Source organism: Drosophila gunungcola, unplaced genomic scaffold, assembly GCF_025200985.1.
Source record: "Drosophila gunungcola strain Sukarami unplaced genomic scaffold, Dgunungcola_SK_2 000173F, whole genome shotgun sequence".
Classification (NCBI taxonomy): domain Eukaryota; kingdom Metazoa; phylum Arthropoda; class Insecta; order Diptera; family Drosophilidae; genus Drosophila; species Drosophila gunungcola.
The window spans coordinates 24,702-45,940 of NW_026453334.1; the positions used below are offsets into that span (position 1 = coordinate 24,702).

At 41.3% G+C, this 21,239-nt stretch overlaps 3 protein-coding genes across 6 annotated transcripts; 1 reads left to right on the forward strand and 2 right to left on the reverse strand.

The window, feature by feature from the left end:
* Positions 1–141: 141 nt before the first annotated feature.
* Positions 142–11,719, reverse strand: LOC128265899 (chloride intracellular channel exc-4). Its single transcript, XM_053002125.1, has 4 exons — positions 11,360–11,719; positions 1,544–2,053; positions 1,023–1,133; positions 142–964 (listed from the first exon to the last, which is right to left on the reverse strand). Exons 1-4 carry the CDS (start codon positions 11,444–11,446, stop codon positions 887–889), a joined length of 786 nt encoding a protein of 261 aa, XP_052858085.1. The 5' UTR covers positions 11,447–11,719; the 3' UTR covers positions 142–886.
* Positions 11,720–12,054: 335 nt separating this feature from the next.
* Positions 12,055–16,111, forward strand: LOC128265891 (nuclear pore complex protein Nup93-1). The gene is made up of 5 exons (XM_053002106.1): positions 12,055–12,306; positions 12,367–12,547; positions 12,621–13,430; positions 13,499–14,127; positions 14,733–16,111. The coding sequence occupies exons 1-5, from the start codon at positions 12,146–12,148 to the stop codon at positions 15,427–15,429; spliced, it is 2,478 nt and encodes an 825-aa protein (XP_052858066.1). The 5' UTR covers positions 12,055–12,145; the 3' UTR covers positions 15,430–16,111.
* On the reverse strand, positions 15,870–20,925 carry LOC128265892 (LIM domain-containing protein jub). Of its 4 annotated transcripts, none has more exons than XM_053002109.1 (7): positions 19,238–20,925; positions 18,481–18,510; positions 17,647–17,787; positions 17,410–17,579; positions 16,840–16,902; positions 16,594–16,759; positions 15,870–16,525 (listed from the first exon to the last, which is right to left on the reverse strand). In XM_053002109.1, exons 1-7 carry the CDS (start codon positions 20,616–20,618, stop codon positions 16,278–16,280), a joined length of 2,199 nt encoding a protein of 732 aa, XP_052858069.1. In that variant the 5' UTR covers positions 20,619–20,925; the 3' UTR covers positions 15,870–16,277. The 4 variants fall into 4 exon arrangements, with proteins under 4 accessions (XP_052858069.1, XP_052858068.1, XP_052858071.1 ...); XM_053002108.1 differs by having other exon boundaries at positions 16,840–16,917; XM_053002111.1 differs by lacking the exon at positions 18,481–18,510.
* Between the last annotated feature and the right edge of the window lie 314 nt (positions 20,926–21,239).

Consider the following 21,239-nt stretch of genomic DNA (forward strand, 5'->3'; position numbering starts at 1 on the left):
CCAACTTTTTAGTTAATTTTTACTTCACCAATGTTTTGGCTTATTAGTATTGGCTCACAAAATAATGCTTTTCAATAAATAAATAAAAAAAAAGTCAATACAATACTATTTTCAATCCCTCATCAAATTAAAAAGCCATCTTTGTCTTTTTGTGTTTTTATTTGTAATTTTTCACTTAAATACAAAAAATACTCTTCATTTCCTCTTCTATTTTTTTTTTTTTTTTTTTTCTTTTTATGATAAAAATATTTAAATAAAAATTAAAAGCGAACAAAATGGCAACTTGCGCCAGGGAGCAAATAAAAATTAAAAATCAAAATTTTGCAAAAAAAAAAAATACAGATTTGTCTTTAAATACAAAAAAAAAAAAAGAAAAGCTCCTTGCAGAATACAAAATATAAAGTAAGAAAAAAATGTGTCCGAGACCGAGAAGCGGCTGTTCAGGCAATCGATAAGTTTTAATTGACATCTGGACATCTGTATCTCAAATACAAATGGATCATTATTAGTTAAACAAAAATACATACGGGCGGGCAAAGTAAGTCAGAAGTCAAAGCCTGCTCGATTGGTTGTGGCTGGTGCTTAAATAGGCATAGGTTTAGGTTTAAATTAAGCATAGCTGAAGAAAGGCAACGCGGCTGCTTAAAAAACACTTGTTATGCTTGTTATGTACTCGTTATATATAGTAGGTATATATAATATATATATATATATATTATAATATATGCTTGGTTAGTTTTATCCGTTAAGTATACATCTATGTATAGTCCTCAGAGTTGCTGCTGCTGTTGTTGTTGTTGTTGTTGTTGTAAAGTTGTCCAAAATATTGTGGTTGCTGTATGCTATAAGTTGATGTGTGGCTGCATGGCTCTGCTCCTTAGGAAACCTACTCCGAAATATCAATTGGAATGGATGTGGTAAACGTGGGCATCTCCAGCTCCTCGTGCTTCTTCATTTTGAGACTCTGCAAAGGGTTAAAGGTTGGTGAAAAGTGGCAACTAAAAATGTGGCAAGATTCGCACCTGTTGCAGCTTGTAGTGATTAATGATATCCTGGTCGGCCGGGCACGATTGTGTGAAGGCGTCGAGCTGGTACATGTGATACATGTAACGCCACAGCGCCGTCAAGTGCGTCTGCAATAAGTCAAGATAATAAAACGGTGAGTCATAGATAGCTAATACGTTTATTTAATTGTTTCGCTCTATAAGTTCACTACGAATGCCTACAAATAATGCTTTTTAACCTGTTTTTCAAAACAGCTCAAATAATATTACAAATATTGCTAGCTAAAATCATAGTTAGTTCGGTTTAATCTTGTTATTTTAGCAATTATCATTTTGAGTCTTAGCACTGCAGATCGACTGTTTAGATCCTTTTACATTAATGTTTCGTTTCTTCTTTGTGATGATAACAAAACATAGGCAAGATTACAACATTAACGCTTTTTTTCTTCCCTAATCCGTATTGTGTTGGTAAATGCACTAGTGCAGTTTTGAGCGCCCAAAATGTATTACATCCACTCCGAGACACCCCAAATGCTTACCGGGATCTCAAAGTCCACAAAGTACTTGCCCGCCACACGGATGTGCTGGAGGCGTGGCATCAGCTCGCAGTCGAAGCAGCACATGGTGTCGCCGGTGAGGAAACGCGTGTTGCGCGGGGCCAGATGATCGTTGATCTTGCGCAGATGCGAGAGCAGGGCATTGTTCTTCGCCTCGTCCTTCTTCACCAGCATCAGCTTCAACTTGACGTACAGGTTCTCGATCAGCGTGGCCACATCCTTGTCCTGCACGAAGAGATTGTAGCCACCGGGGATGTTCTTCATGATGTGCCGCTCGATCTTCTCGTTCTCGAGAATGGCCAGTCCGTTGTCGATGAGGATTGGCGGGTGTGTGGCCTCGAAGTTGGTGCGAAAGTCGGGCGGCGGCTTCTGCATATCGACCGTCGTCACCTTCAGACTGATCGTCTTCAGCTCGGCCAGCAGGTACAGGTCCATGAAGTACTCCTGGCAGAACAAACAGGCGCCCTTTCGCCGGCCATCGATGGTAGAGGCCTGCCAAATGGCAACGAAATTTTTGATTAATTCAAACGATTCCAAATTAAGAAATTACAATATTAAGGAAATTGCTCAACAGCAAATGTTTACTTGTCAAGTTCTACCAATTACAAATAACAATCAAGTGTTAATGTGGGTCACATTCCGGGGACTGGGCATTTTTCCAGCGATTGGACATTGCCTTCTGACCACTTAATGGACATAATGCCACATCGCGTGCCGGCAATTACCGATAAATAAATCAAATAAAATTTAACAAAATAAAACAACATAAAAATTCCATCATGTGACATCATCGTCATCATCATCACCATAAGCGTTCTGCCTTCACCGTCGCGTGATGAGCCAACCATCGAGGTGCTTTGTTTGCCGGCGTTTTAGGGACCGGAAGCGACCCAAAGCCAAGAGGCTATGTGGAACCAAGCCAAGCCAAGCCAAGCCAAACGAGAATTCTGCATCGCTGCACTGCCAAGGCCAGCACAGGAAAAGATACATTTGTGACTACGCAGATAGAAAGATGGATGGATGAAGAGTTGGCAAACGCAAGGCAATGACAGCCCACAGTGAGTATTGACTGGTCGATGGTCTAAAAATACAGTTTAAGATAGCCATTTTGAAGCCCCTTAATATATCAACTATAAGACAGAAAATAAATTATCTGAAGATTTAAAGATTAAATTATTCTTATTCACCTACGTGATTTATATTTTTTTTAACCTTTTCTGTTTTGCTTAAAAAATAAAACCCGGAAATAATTAAACTTTATATTTGATAAAAAATATGAATTTCATTGTTTGTTTAACTGGAAAAGCTTGATAGCTTTATTCACTAAATAAAATTTTGCTGTCAGACATTTGTTACAAATGATTTCGTGACTCTTTTAACAAATTTAAGGCAAACCAAATTATTCATTTAAAATCATTTTTAAAAACACACCATTGGGTGAATAATTTGCATTGGGTAACATAACATTTTCTATTTAATTATTATACTGACTGAAGTATTTCAAATTCGGGTCTTTTTTTGTTGTGCTTACATATCGAAAATTAGGAGTTACAATTTCTTAATTAACAATGACTGAAGTATTTCAATTACGCTTTTAATTGTTGTCCCTAAATATCGGAAATTAGAAATTACAATAGGCATTTTTAGACTATAATTTCGCAGACTCTTTTAGCTAATATTTACTGTAGATCAGTGGCATTGCTGCAGCTGAGAAGCAGCTAAAACACATCATATAAAACAGACAATGTCGATGCGATGACGATGATGTCATCAGCCGTGTGTGTGCGAAGTTTACTTGTTGATTGCCGTTGCCAGCCTTTTTTATTTGCTCATATTTTTTCCATTTCTGTTGCTGCTGGCGTCGACAGCCGGCTTTACTTCAAATGGCCCCAACGCCAGGCAATCAATGTGCGTATACGGCTGTGTGCATATTTGTATTCGTTAGATAAGCCAGCCTGCACTGTTGCTGTTGTCACACCAGTACCAGATGCCAGTACAGAACAAAAATATAAATACGAAAATAAACACAAATTGTTGCAGGGGAGTGAAGGGGAGGGGGAGTTGAAAATGCGACAGACTGATCAAGAACAAGGTTGTGAGAAGTTTGGCATTCGAAACTCCACTTGGAATCCGCAAAAAGAAACTTTGTAAACTTTGTAAACGGCCATGAGGTGTCCAATTAAATACTATATATTCATTAAAACTTGAAACTTCAAATTTAATATTTATTTATAGCTATTAGTTAAATATATAATTAACAGCTATTCATTTTAAGTACGATAACAAGGCGTCAACAATTATCCAGCGTTAATTTGAAGCGCGTTAAACTCCAGTTTAAATTAAATTTTACGCACCAATTGCAGGCAATTAAAATATTATTTCGAGTGCGTAGTTAATTAGCATTGCCCTGTGTGTTAATGGCTTAATAACCAAAACCAAACCGAACTGAACTGAACTCAACCCATTTTCCAGCCCACATGCCCGCAACATAATCAACTATGAACGTGGGGGGAAGAAAAAAATGCTACAATTGGGTTTTGTGGGAGCGGTTTTCCGTATCATTTTTTGCTGCGGTGCTTAAACGGTTTATTTGTATTCTTTCACACATTATTATTAACTGTTCACGTTCGTTTACCTGGTCTACGAACATCCACATCCACATCCACATCCACATCCACATCCATAGCCATTCCATAAATTCCCAACTGACCCGGATTACTTCTGAGACTACCATTGCTTTCGCTCGTATTTGTATCGTATTTTCTTGGCCCGCATTTTTTGTGTGCCTCACTTTTTGGCTCGATTTCTCGGCGATGGGAGAGTCTATACATTCTATAAGTTAGCTATTAAGTTGGCACACAAGGTTTATGCCAAAACTTGTAAGCAACATGTGTTTAGTTAAAATATTCATCTAAATATTATGAAGTGTTTTGTAAAACGGTTTATAAGGCAAATTTAAAAATTACACAAGGATTGTTCAATAACTGTAGAGGACAGTAATTTCCTAGGTGCTTTTTTTTATTAGGATTTTTATTAAGAATAGACCCTTTAAATTTCCTTTTCATCACATTGTTATTTTAGTAGCTACTTGAGGTATAGTCTAGATAACTGTGTTGAACTTAGCTCACAATACACATAAATTTAATAATAATTACAATCATCATTTGTAAATAATATAATTAAAGTAAAAAACAAGAAAGAAAGCAAACTTCGGCAAGCCGAAGTTCATATACCCTTGCAGCTATTGCAAGAATTAAACATTTTTGAAAACATTAAAATTATGATTTACTTTCGTATATGTTTAAAAACATTGAAGCTATGATGATTTGCAGCTCAATTATTTGATAGTTATTTTATATATTTTTATTATTTCTAAGGGAGCTATATGATATAGACGTCCGATTTTGATAAAATTTAAAACCATAATTCTGAAATATTTAACCATTGCTATATGTCGAAGAACTAAACAAAAAATTAAAAAACAGAAAAGTTATAATTTTTTTCATTTATTTTTCCGATTGTTCCTATGAGAGCTATATGATATAGTCGTCCGACTTTGATGAAATTTAATCCGTAAATCGGAAATATTTAACCATTACTAAATGTCGAAGAACTAAACAAAAAAATAAAAAACAGAAAAGTTATAATTTTTTTCATTTATTTTTCCGATTGTTCCTATGGGAGCTATATGCTATAGTCGTCCGATCCGGCTCGCTCCGACTTATATACTACCTGCAATAGAAAGACAACTTTTGGGAAAGTTTCATGCAGATAGCTTTAAAACTGAGAGACTAGTTTGAATATAAACGGACGGACAGACGGACAGACGGACATGGCTAGATCGACTCTACTAGTGATGCTGATCAAGAATATATATACTTTATAGGGTCGGAAACGTCTCCTTCACTGCGTTGCAAACTTCTGACTGAAATTATAATACCCTCTGCAAGGGTATAATTATCGAACAAAAAGCTAATTATGTGCTGCAACATTTTGCCATCACTAGTGGCCAAGTAGTGTGCAATATGAGTTGCAGAAATTGGAAATGGAAATTGCAAAACCCGAGACTACGACGTGTGGCAACATCAAAAGGTCAGTCGAAGTCAGTCAGGCAATCATCTCGAGTTGAGAGTCCACAACGGGATACAGATACATATAAAAATTAAAGCTATTGAAAGACTACAGATACAGATACCAACTACAGATACAAATACTAGAGACTAGAAACTAGAGACGGCGGTTGCAATTGACGTTTCAAAATAGAAATGACGAGCGAAGGCAAACCGAAAAGCAGTTAGCAAATGTCAAGTGCCATTCACAGCACTCGCACACGTATGCTTCAAAAATACTATACTATATATGGCACATCTGGCTAATAAAAACTGCCGGCAAAATAAATACCTAGCCAATACAAACGTTCCGTCTTTGAATACATTTTCGGTGGAAAAAATAAGTTGTGGTGTGGGAAGCTAGACACAACTAAGGTCAAAACTATAGGGCAATAGTTAAGTTATTTATATTTTTGAAACATAATTCTTAATGTTGAATGAATATTATTTTTTTTTTTTATCAATATTTTTAAATACGCATTTATCATTTTATCAAAACGATTATTTAATTACTTATCTTATCCATTGCAATTGCAAATTACGAAAACTGTCATGCGTTGGCTCTTACTTTTAGCTGCATTTACATATCTTATTCGATTGAGTTTTGGAAAACGCATTGACACAGCTCTATAATTTTGTCCGCAACTGTACGCCGTTCACCTACCCACGTACATATAGATACGCGCCACTCAACATCTTCGATTTGTTTTTCCTTTAATTGTAAATTCGAAGCGCGATAAGATAGAGACGAAAAAGTTAAGTAAAGTCAAGTTAAATTTCATTTTGTATGCTTTGCCGCCAGCAGCAAGAAATTCGTAAATGTAAACGAAAATGAAAATGAAATTAGTGGAAATAATTTTTTGGCTTTCGATGGGTTTTATTTTTGGAACCGGTTCGCTGACAGCTGCAGCGCAATAATTTAATTTTAATCATGATGATGTTGGGGGCAGAGGCAGATGTCAACCTTGAGGAGAGCTTTCTTCGCACTCGGAAAGCGATTCTTTTTGGGCCACATACACCAAAAAAAAAAAAAAAAAAGCACTCGCACACCCAGAAAGGGATGTACTATGTACATATATACCATATCTTATCAGAAGTCGGGCGGAAGTTATCGCCGCAGTTTGCGATGATGATGGGCCTGATGAAGTAATAGCCAAAATAATAGAAATATAATCAGGGCAAAGTGGTGGCATGGCAGGTGAAGTCAGCTGGCATATCTTGGCCCACAAATTTTGTTAATGGACTAATGGGATTTTCAACGCTCCGCTTTTTAACACAAAATCCTATCATAAATTCAAAACATTAAAATAATAAAACAAAGTTGAAAATGTTTTACAAAGAACTTGAATTATTGTGGCGTTGCAATAAAAAATGCAATACGTTTTCTTAATTTATTCTGGAACAGAAAAAACGTTAGGCAATTAACAGAAATAAATAATGTAGGAAGTGAGTTACGAAAGGCAGTTAGGAAACGCAAATACACTGAGAACGCAGCAAGAAAATAGAACCAGAAAAGATAAACAAAATCAAGCGATTGTCCATAAAGACTAATTTACTAGGCAATTGTGGAAATGTGGGGGCGTATGGGGAGGATGGGGAGGATGGCAAACCTTTGCGTGTTTTTCTTTGCTAAAATGTCAGTCACACACCAACACACACAGAATACACACCCACAGAAAAGCACGTGGGGGCGTGAATAAAACAACAAATCCAACGACTCAACTGTCACTTTTGCACATCAGCCAAACAAAACAAAAAAAAAACGGTAAGGAAGACACGTACAGTGGTTCTTCGATAATTTCAATTTCCGGACTACATAACTCAAATTTAGCATAATTTCAAAATTACATTTGCAAAAACAACTTAAATCTAATAAATACAAAGTCAAAGTAAGATTGCTGTATTGGAAAATGTAGCTAGTTTTTAACTTTTCCAATCTTTTAATTAACTTATTAAAAAATGAATTAAAATGATTATAATATTATATTATTATGAAATATTTCTATAATTTAAGTTAAAGGTATTAACATTTTTATTTAACTTATATAATGGCATACGCCAATTAAAACCTAATAAACAACCATTCAACATAAAATTGCTGTATTAAAAATGTAGCTGGTTTTTAAATTGAATGAATTTATTATTGAACTTATTAAAATATGAATTTAAATCATTATACTTTTCATGGGATATATTTTTATGAGTTAAGTTAAACATTATCACATTTTTATTTCAAATATTTTAAATACTACTGCCACCGATTTTTCAACTTATATATATATATATAGTATATATTTTAATTTTTGTTTGTGTAAAAAAAAATCCCCTGCAGGGCTTTCAATGTGAGAGCAGGCACTGTGCTTATTTTTAAGTGCAGCTTTTCATCTCGGCTCTTAACTGCAGTTGAAGTGGCAACAAAGAAGCGCATTTTCCTCAACTCAGCAAAACTTAAATCTCAACAATCGCTGGCGTTGTTGAGATCCAACAAAAGGCACTGAATTAGCATGAGTTTGCATGAGGTTTTATCCTTGGAGTGGATTTGGTTTTCGTAGAAGGGCACTGTGGCAAACGGAATATTAATATTTTATAATATAATATTTTTAAAAATTAGATTTGGACAATAACCCAAGATCAGGTTTCAACTTTTAGAAAAACCTGAAATTACACACCTCTAAGGACTTTTAAAATCTTCTTTTGCAATTTTGTGCTTTGCAAATGATGTTATAATAAATTTGACATAACATTTTGGTGTTTCTTTTGATACTGATAATATAAGTTTTTATTTCTAAGTGCAGTAAATCGCCTTTTGTTTTGATTGCCGCTTTGTTTTGATTCGATTCGATGGCATGGCCAATTTCTGGAAATCTCGCGTGGGCGATGACTCGAGGGTAAGGCATTGGCTTTGGCTTGGCTTTGGCTTTGGCTTTGGCCAGGCATGTTTTCCAAACCAAAACCGAACGAAGTTGATGCCGAAAAGCCAAAGCCAAAGCCAAAGCCAAAAGCAAGCCAAGGAGGCGGAAAAGCGTGAGCACGAGATAAACCTGTTTAGCGTTCAATGATTGTTTTGTTTTTACCAACCCCCTCCCCCCCAATTCCGACATCCTAACAAACGAAACAAGAAAACACATTTGTATTTGTTTGTTGCCTGCACGCGCGGAACAGAGAGGCATGCCACGTTCCGATCCGATCCGATCCGAACCGAGCCGATCCCAGGCCATATAGCTGAATCTATAGCCCCCACTTTTTAGGTCCAACACCAACTACAGCTTTCCTCTGGTGCGGCAAATTGAACTTTCACTTTTTTCGCTGGGAAATGGAAATGGCTTTTCACATACATACGCCGCCTTGTACGGAGTGCGCTGTTGCGGAGTTATGTCAAAGATGCTTCTGTCACTCTTCTGGAAAAGCAAACTTTTGCTTTTTACTGTCCAAAATTCAGGTAAAAAAAACAAACCAAAACATTTAACAGGTGCCCCAAAGCACTTTCTCCCACAAAAGAAGAAAAAAAAAACAGGAAAAGGGAGCGGGTGTCTTGCACAGAAATTTTTGGCCATGGCTCATCGCATTTGAATTGGCTTTTTGGAATGGGAAATGGGATGGTGGGCTATCTGGGTACTACTTTCCGTTACCTCTTACCTACATAGTTAATAAGGTTTTCATTATAAAATATCAAACCTTTGATTGCATGATTAATGTAAAATGCAAACAATCATTCTTAGTAATGTAATGTACATTTGTTCTTAGCTTAAAAACAAAGTACTAGCGTTCCCATCACTGATTACTCATTGGCATTTTGTTGTGCGTCGAGTGGGATTTTTTTTTGAGAATTGAATGGTATAGTATGGTTTGGATTGGTACGGTATTGTACTGTATAGGGAGGTGCTGCAAGGTGAGGTATTAGTCATGAGCAGACGACTCGAGAGGTGCGGCCTCCATTTGCGTGGGCTGGATGAGTGGCTAAGTTGAGTTGAGTCGAGTCGAGTTTGAGTTTGCCAATAGAATCAACAACAGCAGGGCTCCAAAGTGTTCCGAAAACAATTACAATTACTTCGGCAAACAGTGGGAGCCAACAAAATATAAAGTTAAGTGGAGTCATGCCCGACTTACAATAGCGGAAAAATTGATAGCTCACAAGCTGCGATCTATAAATAGAAGGTTTGTAATCGGCGAAAATAGCATTTCTAAGAATGATTGAAGTAAACAACTGCTGTACAAGTTTTTCTTCAGCATGTAATTGATAAGAAAAGCTTTGTATTTACGGAGATTACTTGAAAAAAATAAGGCATACAATCTACGGCATTTATCTACTTTAAAAAGTTTTCTAGAATTTATTGATCAATTAAGAATAAACCCCATTATGAAGTAGTAGTACATGAAAATAAAAGCAGTATTTATTTGGGAACTTAAAAAAGACAAATACTTTTATAATACAAGTTTTAGACATTTATTAACTGATATAATTTATCAATCCTATTTATTTAACCGCAAATGTAGGAGTTGGCTTTTTGTTTTTTTTTTTTTTTTTCGATTCTTCGGAGGAGCATGACGTATGCCTCAAGAAATGTAGAAATCACTAAAAGATAAAAAAAACCTCTAATTCACACAGACAAATACAAATAAACTTGGGTCTTCGGGAAGGGAACTATGGAGAAGAAGAAGGAACATTTGTTGAGCAATTGGCGCAATGAAATGTGATTAAAGTTTATCACAGATAAGAAACCACAGAAAAATGTTACGTTCTAAAAATTGAAGACTTTGCACACAATAAAGGGCGCACAAAAAAACCATATTTTGGATAAGGTAATATAAATATCATAAATATGAATTTATTTTTTTAAAATTTGAGTAACTTGTAAATATCGATTGAAGACTGTGTTGTTTGAAGTATTTAAACAATTAAGAATAGTTTTTAAATTGATATAAGATTACCAAGAAATTCATTTAGAAAAGTCTTGTTTAAATTAATGCAAAATTTATACATTTTAAACAAGAAAAAGGATGCCTTATAATAATTTTTTCATGCGAGTTTGGGAGTTGTCTATTTCTAAAATAAGTCAATGTAGCAAAATTATCTTTGAATTTAAGACTTAGATCTTAGCAGTTTTGAAATCACCCACAAATTTATTTAAAAGTATGCAGTGAAAACGTTGTTCTTTGGCAGTTCACAACATTTGAAGGTAAAATATATTACAGAAAACTTTTATACTTCGTTAAAAATGATTTTAAAACTTTTTTTTTACAGATTTTGCATATTTTATCTAATAATTAAGGGATTTGGAATAGCATATGTAATTAATATCAACATTTTCGTTCTGTGCAGATGTTTAGGTGTGTGTGCGATAGGGAGAAAAGGAGGAAAACCGGTTTTGGCGATGCTTAGGAACCACAAGACGGCGAACGGGGCGGGGTGCGGCGAGGGGCCGGAGGGGTGCTAAACGTATTCTGTTCATTTTTAACCAAATGTGACACACTGCAAAGTGCCAGAGCGAGAAGAAGAAGAATAAAACGATGAAGAAGAAGAGGAGGAACAAACGGCAGTTTTCCCACTTTGCTGATTGTTGTTGCCTTTATCTGCTTTTTGCTGCATTTTCACTTTGCATGGACATTTGCGCAAAGCGAAATGGGAAACTCTGCACAGGTTTGCATATGTACATATGCAAATTTCGCTATGTTCGCTGTATTCGCTCACCTTTATGATCAGTTCTATCTCGGGCACATCGAATTTACTGGTTCCATTTGTCTCCTGACTTTGCTGCGATTCCACTTCGGACGACATTGCGAATTGCGATTATATTACAGACGATTTCTGATTTATGATTTCTGATCGGATCGAAGTGTTTTTATCCGCGTGACGAGATGCGTGCGTGTTCGTTTCCTTTTCCTTTTCGCTTTTGTTGTGCTAATTTCCTTTGCCAATACACACACACACAAAAACAAACACTCGGACGCACTCACACACACACGGGGACAGAGTGTTAAAAAAATATGCCGTTCGTTTGTTCTTCGATTTGCGCGCTGCCAAAGCGTATTAACGATTGAGTGACCGTTCGCCTTGTCGGCCGAATATACCAAGCGTGCTGCGGAAAATTCCCTAAAGCCATTGGTCAAGGGTTGCCAGGACAGTGCACTTTTGTGCCGGCTATTTAATACCAATTTACGACACTCTGTGCTGTTAACAGTATTTAATGTTAATTATACTTATTATTATTCGATGCAAATTAGAAACTGTGATGCCTTTGAAAAATTGTACTTCCATTCTGATTGTTCAAAAGTTGTATCCCCACCAATTCAGCATATAAATCTAATGTTTTATTTAAATCTAATACTTGCAATAAAAATACCATACCAAAATACTAGGCGATATATTAATGGCGCGAAAATCTCCGGAAATCGCCACACGCTGGCCACACTAACACGCTCCGGTGTGCGTTTGTAAATTGTGTTTTTTTGTTGGCGCCGGCTTTTCCTTACCAACATGGATCTGGTGGAGCTGCTGCAGCAGGCCCAGCGCCTGGCGAACGAGACCAAGATGGACACGGAGATGCCGGGCGTGGAGCGGACCATGACGCAGGTGCTGCAGGCCACCCAGGAGCTCCACTCGCGTATCACCCAAACGGGAACCAACGATCTGCAGGCGTAAGTAGAACATGCCCCCTATGTCCTGTAGTTATAATTAAAGCTTGCTTTAATTGACAGCCACATACTGCTCGGCTCCAAGGGCGTGGACCTGCCCAAGCTGACGCAGAAGCTGGATACGCTGAGCGCCCGCCAATCCTTCGAGCCACTCGATCCCGTCACGGACACCGATGTGCAGGGCTATCTGAAGAACGAGCGCGAGAACGCCATCCTGTCTGTTATAGACGAGACGAATCGCAGTGTAAGTGTGCAGCACATCAGCGCATCTTTGCGGGATCCGGATCGATTACTCACGGACCACCCTTTCCCTACAGATTTTCGAGTCTGTGGAGCGGCAGAAGTGGCGCTGCATCTACGCCGAGTGGGGCAAGGAAAAGGAGTCACTGCTGAACGCTCTTGTGGGTCCGCGCCAGCAGGACTTTCCCGACGTGCAGCGTCACATGGTGCCCACATCGATGGCCGACGAACCCACTCCGTTCTCCCGCCTGAATAGTATCCAGCAGCTGTACGCTGCGAAGATCACCGCCTACAATGAGTCGCACATTCAGGGCACTCAGCGCCCCAATCTGGTGACGACCTTTGCCGTGTTGGCCCAGGACTCCTTCGACGATCCGCTCGTGGCCGAGATGTGGAACGTGCTGGAGTACATGGCCGCTGTGACGCCGCTGTCGCGCAACATCGATCCCATCCAGAGTCGCCAGACGGCGCCGCAGTTCATCCACCAGGCGCGCACCTATCTAGAGCGCAGATATAAGACGTACATGAACAAGGTGATCGAGCAGAATCTAGTGCTGGCCCGACGCGGTGGCATTCCCAACGTTTACAACCTGGTGGGCTCGTATGTGGGCGTCACTTTCCGAAATCCTCAATCCCTCTACGGACTGCACGACGTCAACAATGGCCGGCCGCTGTGGCCGCTGGTCTACTATAGCCTGCGGAGCGGTGATCTGGGCGCAGCTGTGCTGTACCTCAAGGAATCGGGCGTCTGCCCCGATCTTCTCAAGCTGATGACGCTGCAGAAGAACGGCAACACGGAGACCTCGACGGGCAAGATCGAGGGTCAGCTCAAGCTGGAGTATAACAACAACAAGCTGCATGTCTGCACAGATCCCTATAAAAAGGCGGTGAGTATTTGCAATCTATGTGTAAAAGGGTTTATTAACTAAATGTGTTTTTGCTGTGTATCCATCAGGTTTACGCCATCGTGCTGGCCTGTGATCCGCAGGATTCGCACGCCGAACTGATGCGCAGCATCGACGACTTCCTGTGGCTGCAGCTGTCCATTCTGCGCGGGCAGGACAAGCGCGACTATAACATCGAGCAGCTGACCTACAGCGGCCTGCAATCGATGATCCTGGACAAGTACGGCGAGAACTACTTCAATGCGCGCGAGAAGACGCCGCTCTATTTCCAGGTGCTGGCCCTCACCGGTCAGTTTGAGGCCGCCATTGAGTTCCTGGCCCGCACGGAGCAAAATCGTCCGCACGCCGTCCACATGGCCATTGCCCTGAACGAGCTGTGCATGCTGGGTGCCCCGAGTTCCGTGAAGCAGCCGCTCCTCAGCTCCGAGCCCGACGATCCGCCGCCGATGAAGCGCCTCAATCTGGTGCGGCTGATCGTGATGTATGCCAAGTTCTTCGAGCAGACGGACACCGAGCAGGCGCTGCAGTACTACTACCTGCTGCGACACTTCAAGGCCGAGGACGGCAGCAATGCCATGCTCAGCTGCGTCTGCGATCTGCTCGTGGAGAACTGCGATGACCGCATGCTGCAACTGGTCTTCGGGGAGGAGGATGGATCCAACTCCTTCCGCTTCAAGGGGTGAGTTATTTCTTTTGGGGTGTCCTTTCATCAGTCCGTCCAATCCTGGAGTACTGCTCACCATGGATAGAATCTGTGCAAAAGAACCTTTTACCATTTTCTCTTGGGGGTCTTAAATGGGGAAAAAACCCAGTTTCACCATCTTACTCAAGTCGACTTTTTTTAAATCATTTACTAGCTTTATCCAACGATGTTTGGTATAGTCCTTTAATTTTGAACCATTGTAGATCAAACTATGATATGCATGAACCTTCTAGGGAACTATCTTCTCCTCTTTTTTGGATCGTTGTAGGTCAAACTATGCTGTGCATGAACTTCTTTAGATTATTAGGTGGTGACTACAATATACTTAATCGTGTTAGTTTTACTAACGACTCTTTGCCAATTATAAAAGCATGAATTGTATCTGAAATATCACGAAATAAGCATTTGTAGATTGTTTCCAATGCATTTTGAATTAGTCTGTCCGTGGCTTTATTGGCCATTTTCTTGACTTTACGCTCAAAGGGAAACAAGCCCTGCTTGTTGTCACTAGAGCTCATCATGGTGCATCAATGTCCGAAAGTGAAATTGCCGCCTAATTGTTTCCTCTCCCTCTTTTCCAGCGGCATCTTTGCCGAGTTCCACACTATGGACTACGACATGTACTCGCTGGCCGGAATGGTGGGCGATGAGCTGTCGAAGCGCAGCAACTACGAGTCGGCCATCAAGCTGTACTTCATCGCCGGTCAGCTGGACAAGGCGCTGCGTCTGGTGTGCTCCTTGCTGTCGCAGGTGGTGCACCAGCCATCACGACCGGGTAGCATGCGAGAGCGGCTGGGGGCCGTCACCCAGCGAATGGACGCGGCGCTGGCCGATCGCAAAACGAACGTGGAGGCCCATGTGATTGTCACCTATACGGTGTTGTCGCAGGTGATGGAGTTTTTCGATCTCTTTCACGCGGGCGAATCGCGTTTGGCATCGAAAATACTGGCCAACAACAGGCTGATACCGGCCAACTCGAACGAGGTGGACGAGTGTGTGACGAACCTGAAGCGCATGGGTCCGGAGATCATCAAGGTGCTGCCCGACATCCTGCTGGCGGCCATGGACATTGTCTACGCGGAGTATGTGGACCAGCGGGGCACCAGCGGCACGGGTTCGGTCTACGGCGACGAAACCAAGATCGAAAACCGGGAGGCCAGCCTGCGGCATTTGCGGGGCAGGGCCAAGGCACTGACCAACATGGCAGCCAGTGTTCCGTACCGCATGCCATCGACCACCAACCAGCGGCTCGTCCAGCTGGAGATCCTTATGCACTAACTGACTAACACTAGCCGGATTGAAAACACCTCACCTAGCTGAGCTTGTCTAAGATTACACTGAACATTTCTCGATTAAGCTGGTTGGGATATTTTCAAAGTTGTTGAATTTAGAAAAACACATTCATGAATACAAATGTCTATTGGGGTGCCAAAGAGAAATCTTTGGCTGCATGAAATATACTTTAAAGCACTCCAAAACTTTACTCAAACCTTTTCATTTTATGACAAAGAAGCGTTTTTATATTTAAAATTGCAATGTAAGAAAACAGTGTGTGTTAATTTTAAGTGAAATTGCTTAATTAACCTAAAATATGCTAATTAGTTTTCAAGACAGCTTCCAAATGTTGAAAAGCGAAATTTTACACTTGACAATTAGAAGAATGAATCGTTTTTAGACATGCACCTCACAATAACCAAATAATACATTTGCACAATACATTTGTTAAATCAGAATAAAATAATTTATTGCATTGTTTGAGACACCGGTTGCTCTTGCTAAGAAACCTCGCGAGGTATCGGGAACACCCCAGGACATTTACAAAACACACAAAATAGTATATGAAAATAGTACTGCCAATTGTCCGAGATGTTCGTTTAGAAATCCATTACATATTTTCTAATAGATCCGTTTGGGAGATCCTCATGCATTGCCATAAAAATAATAAAAAAAAGCCACGTTACTTATCGATCGTTTCGTATAAATGCATTTGTTTTCATTTCTGCTTGTGTTTAAGATAATATTGTTAATTGGAATAAGTTGATTGCGATAGTTTTGTTCTGTTGTTCTGCGGATTCCGGTCGCGACACTCAGTCAAAGGTGGCGGGTGGAGGTCGGAGCGGGGCCGCTCAACCCATGTACTGGTACGAGGCGCAGACGGGCTCCTGGTGGCGGGCATGCGGCGAGGACTGCAGCGCCAGACGCTGCAGGTGGCAGCCGCGGCAGAGCAGGCGCCCGTCCAGCGGGTAGCAGCGCTTGTCCGGCTCGTCGGTCAGCTGCATGCCGCACTCCTCGCAGATGTAGCAGTCCACGTGGAAGTCCTTGTCCATCGAGACCACACGCACGGTCTCGTCGGTGCCCTCGACGGGGGTGATGCCTGTTTGGGATTGGAAAAGCATTCTCATTAGCATTGACAACACAAAGTGGGACAAAGGGAGCACCCACCTTTGCCACAGCTGGCGCACTTGGGCGCAAACATTCGATGGTAGTCGTTGACGCAGTAGATCTTGTGGTCCACGTCCACAGTGAAGGGCACCCCGTCCAAGCACTCATTGCACACACAGCACCGGAAGCAGCCAGGATGATACGACTTGCCCATGGCCTGCAAGATCTGCAAGGGAGAGTTGGTGGGAAAGCGATGTGAGCACTCCATTTAGAGCGGGATGTATACTATGAGTGGGCTGTACTAACCATTTCCATGATTAAGTGGCCGCAGATGGCGCACTTTTCCGCCGTCTGCTGGAAGCCCGAATACTGCAACAATGATTGCTTATTAATATTAAATAGGGTTAGTAAAATAATAAGTAAAAAAATCAAAATTTATCAATGTCAGTGGGTAAAAATAATGATATTTATATATGTGAGATATTTCATTTCTTTAAACATTATTACATATAAGGTATTTGGTTGTATGGATTTTTACATAATTTTAATTGCAATATAGGCTTGCTTATCAAAAGATTACAGAGTAACAGATTACATTAAATTGTATTTAAGCATTTATGAATTATATGCTAAGATTAAAGATCACAAGCTTTAATACAGAAAATCTGTTTTTAATAAAAATTAAATTCATATTAAATTGATGATTGATACAAATACAATTTGTTATAATTTGGTTTTATCTATATGTTAGAGGAATACTGCTTTAGCTTTTAAAAATCCTCAATTAAGAAAGTGATTTCGCAAAAATGAAAAGTATACATCACATATGAAAATAATTACTTTTGGATCCCGACCAGACTACGACCACTTGCTTACCATATAGTCCTCCTCGCAATAGACCCGCCCGTGCACATTGTAGAAGGCCTTGCCTCGCAGCGCCCGTCCGCAGGAGCAGCAGATGAAGCAGTTGGTGTGGTAGAGGTTGCCCATGGCCTGGCAGGCCTGACCGGCACCCTTCACCTTCTCCCCGCAGGTGTGGCAAATGCCTACGAATCGATCAAAAACGACATGACACAATGTGTTCACAATGACCAAGTGCCAATGATGACATACCAAAGTATTCGCCGTGCTCCTCGCTCTGCTCGATCTCCTCCTCCAGCTGGCGGGTGAGTTCCTCGATCTTGCGCTGCGCCTCTGTCGGTCCAGCCGGACGCGGCGGGGTGACGCTGTACGGCAGAAGATTCTTGGTGAGACCTGTCAGAGTATGGGGCAAACATTAGGTCATGCTTTCGACTTGGCTTAGTCACCGCTCAGAAAATATAAATAAATTCAAAAACAAAAACAAAAACATACGCGGGTGAGTGAAGTCGGCAAAACTTCTAAAGTGAATGATTACATGATTATTATTTACCAGATAATCTATTTTAAGATAATATTTTGCACTCTAAATTAAAAAGATGTGAATTTAATGTATCAATTATTTTTGTTTTTAAAATATAAATAAATGACATTTACTTGTCAATATCATAATATTATATTTCGAAAAGTGAGTCTTAAAAAGAATATTATTGTGGACTTAAAAAATTTGTTTTTGAATTTTACAGTTCTATTTTTTTTTCTAATATAATAAAATTATGACTTTAAAATATCAGAATTTATAAACTTTTTGTGCCGTGTAAAAATGAATTAGTTAATAATATGTGTGTTTGCTGCAAAATTGTTGGAATGTCATTATTTCTGATTCATGATTTCGAATCGGTTTCGTTTTTCTGTGAATCGGTGCAGGATAAGGACTTGAAAATAAACCGGTTAGCGGCAACCGTTTGACCAAAGTTTGTCGCCCCGCCAACCGGTTTATGATTGAGCGATGAGTGATGACACAAACGGAACCCAACTGGGACCCAACCCCTTTTGGGCAACGAATCTTGGCCCCTAGACCCCTCCTACCTCTCCTGGGTTTCAAGGCAGCATTAACGGCTGCGTGCAAGCGTTTTTGGTTGGGGGAAACATTTGGATTCATTAGTTTGATTAATAGGTATCTAGGTAAATACTTTATACCATCCATACCCAGGTGGCATACATTTTCAATACCATTTTTATATGGAAGTTTTTATAATACCATTTTCTATATTCCTAATCAATTATAACAAAGAACTGGAAAATGGTCTAAAAGCTAAAATTATTTTCAATATATAATTAATAAATAAATATTTAACAATACCATTATTTTTACTTTAATTATAACAAGAAATTTAAAAATGAAAATGATTTGCAGAAGCAATAAACTGTTATGATAGTGATTAAGAAAAATCATTTTAAGTGAAGTATATAGAATTTAAATAGTAAGGTGTGTTTTTACTATTTGGTTTAAGTATTTTAATATAGAAATTTATCTCTTTTATAGCAAAGAAATTTATATATGAAATATGATAAATATAATTGGCATAAGCTTTAGTTAACGCTGTGATTAAATATTTATTTATGTGGAATATTTAGATTTAAAGTAGTAAGACATTTATTGTTTTTAATTTTGGTAAGACGTACTTTGAGCTTACAAATGAGAATTTAATATTGGCTTTACTTGGTATTGATAACCATTACTTTTCTTTGTTCTGGCATATAGTTTTGGTACTCCACCTGGGCAATAAAGTTAATTTACCATAATTTATGGACTGTACTGCTTCTGGAAGAGATCTGTGCCTACCTGTGCTGCCCTGCGAGGGTGTGGGTGATGTGGCCACCGCCAGAGGGGCTGTCATCGCGATGGGCGTGGCCCTCAAGGAGGCGGTGGACTGCGGTGGTTGTGCAGCTTGCGCAGCTGTGGGCGCCGCCGCTGCACTGGATGTGGATGCTGGCGCCGCTGGCGTGGCCATGCCCATGGCCAGGGAGGATGATGATATCGTGGCTGGTTCCTGGACGGTCCGCTGGGCAGTGGCTCCCGTTGCTGCCGCCCGGCCAGTGGCCAATCCCGCTGGCGTATTCCTGTGCAGATTCGCCGTCATGCACACATAGTCGGAGCTGTTGATGTCCTCTATGTAATTGGGATTCACGGAGACATTGATGGCGCCACTGGGCGACTTAATCGGTGTGTGCTGTTGCAGTTTAGCCACCGACTGGGTCGTGGGCACCGGACTCAGGTGGCTGGGCAGCGATAGGTTCCTATACCGCTGCGTGGGCGATCCCAGGGAGCTGGCGCTGGCCGTATTGCTGCTGATGCTGCGCTGATGGTGCATGGGCGAGGCCAGCAGCGCATTGAGATCCAGGCCGGCCGTGGACGAACCGCCCGAGGAGTTGGACGTGGGCTGCATCTCCTGGTACATGGTGGCGGTGGCCGGCGAGGCCTGCGGCTGTGCCCGCTGGCCGGAATGGGGAATGATGTTCTCGTAGATGGGGGCAGCGTGCTCCTCCAGGTCGCCAGTGGGTCCCAGGGCCGCAGATCGACCGCTGCCTGCGCCCCTGCCTGCTGCTCCTCCTCCTCCCGCGCCAGTGCCCGGATTCTCTGGCACTGGGGTGTGTGCAAATCGCCCAGCCCCGATGGGCTGCATCAGCAGATAGTCGTTCAGCATGGCGCTCTGCCTGCTGCCGGGACTTTGGGGCTGTGCCCGCTTGTGGTTCGAATCGAACTGGCCGTAGAACTCCAGATTCTCGTACACCGGCGAGTGTTTCTGGGGGGCAATCCGCTGACCCAAAATCTGGGCGGTGGGTGCATAGATGTGGGCACTCCCATTGTGGACGTGCTGCTGCTGCAGCTGCAGCTGCTCCACCGGACGGGGCGTGGCGTACTTGGAGGCGGCTATGATGTTGCCGCGTTCGTACAACTTGTAGTCCTGGTTGTGGTGCAGGTGGTGCATTTGATGATGCTGTTGTTGCTGCTGGTGGCATTCCTGCACAAAGTTCTCGATGGCGCCGGGCGAGCATTGGTAGCTCCTCATGGCGGCCGCGCCCCCATCTCCAGGGGCACCGCCTACGCCCGCTGCCCCTCCCCCACCACCACTGCTGCCGCCGATGTGAAGGCGCTGCATGAGTGTCTCATAGTCGGAATCGGAATTGACCGCATTCCTCGCCTGCGTCCGCTGGGTGGTCATTGCTTTTGAGATTTATCCTCCAGATCCTGCTCCTCCTTCTCTTCCTCCTCCTCCTCCTGTTCCACCCTCTCTTGCTGTCTCGCTCTGCGGGGGGGACGCCGCCCCGAAATTAACGATTTCCTCGCTTTCCCCGGACGGACAATGGGAAAAACGCCTTAGCTAAGCGTGCTCGGCTAGTTCGCAATCAGTCAGTGGGCTTTTCCCTTACACTTTCAGCTTTTCTGCATTTTCTTTGTCGGAAAAATCTTAAAATTCAATTCGGACCGTGGGAACAACTCGGCTGGCAGTGTGACCGCCTCACATAACCGTTATAATATACCATCCGGCCAATAGACAAAAATACCATAAATATACCACATCCGATTGCCAATTTTGAAGATGGGTCACCCTAAGCCGAAAAGTTGGTGGAAAATCTGTGTTAAGTCGATTGGCAAAAAGAGAACGACTTTTTTAAGTGTTTTTTTGTTGGCCAACATTTGACGCACAGCTACCAATCTATTCAAGATATTCACCATTGTGAACTGCATTTCCAAGACAAGTACCATAGTGGTTAATCGGCAGTACAACATTTATATTTGAATGCGTTAAACTTAAACTTAATGCACACCTATTAGGAAAAAA

Excerpts from the sequence above, each read along its gene's own strand:
- LOC128265892 (XM_053002108.1), bottom strand. The coding sequence starts at position 20,618 with ATGACCACCCAGCGGACGCAGGCGAGGAATGCGGTCAATTCCGATTCC. Across the intron at positions 17,580-17,646 it reads GGAGCACGGCGAATACTTTG|GCATTTGCCACACCTGCGGG; the intron begins GTATGTCATCAT and ends ATCGATTCGTAG. Across the intron at positions 16,918-17,409 it reads ATTGCGAGGAGGACTATATG|CAATCATTGTTGCAGTATTC; the intron begins GTAAGCAAGTGG and ends AATATTAATAAG.
- LOC128265891 (XM_053002106.1), top strand. The coding sequence starts at position 12,146 with ATGGATCTGGTGGAGCTGCTGCAGCAGGCCCAGCGCCTGGCGAACGAG. Across the intron at positions 12,307-12,366 it reads GGAACCAACGATCTGCAGGC|CCACATACTGCTCGGCTCCA; the intron begins GTAAGTAGAACA and ends TTTAATTGACAG. Across the intron at positions 14,128-14,732 it reads AACTCCTTCCGCTTCAAGGG|CGGCATCTTTGCCGAGTTCC; the intron begins GTGAGTTATTTC and ends CCTCTTTTCCAG.
- LOC128265899 (XM_053002125.1), bottom strand. The coding sequence starts at position 11,446 with ATGTCGTCCGAAGTGGAATCGCAGCAAAGTCAGGAGACAAATGGAACC. Across the intron at positions 1,134-1,543 it reads TTGTGGACTTTGAGATCCCG|ACGCACTTGACGGCGCTGTG; the intron begins GTAAGCATTTGG and ends GACTTATTGCAG. Across the intron at positions 965-1,022 it reads ATCACTACAAGCTGCAACAG|AGTCTCAAAATGAAGAAGCA; the intron begins GTGCGAATCTTG and ends AACCCTTTGCAG.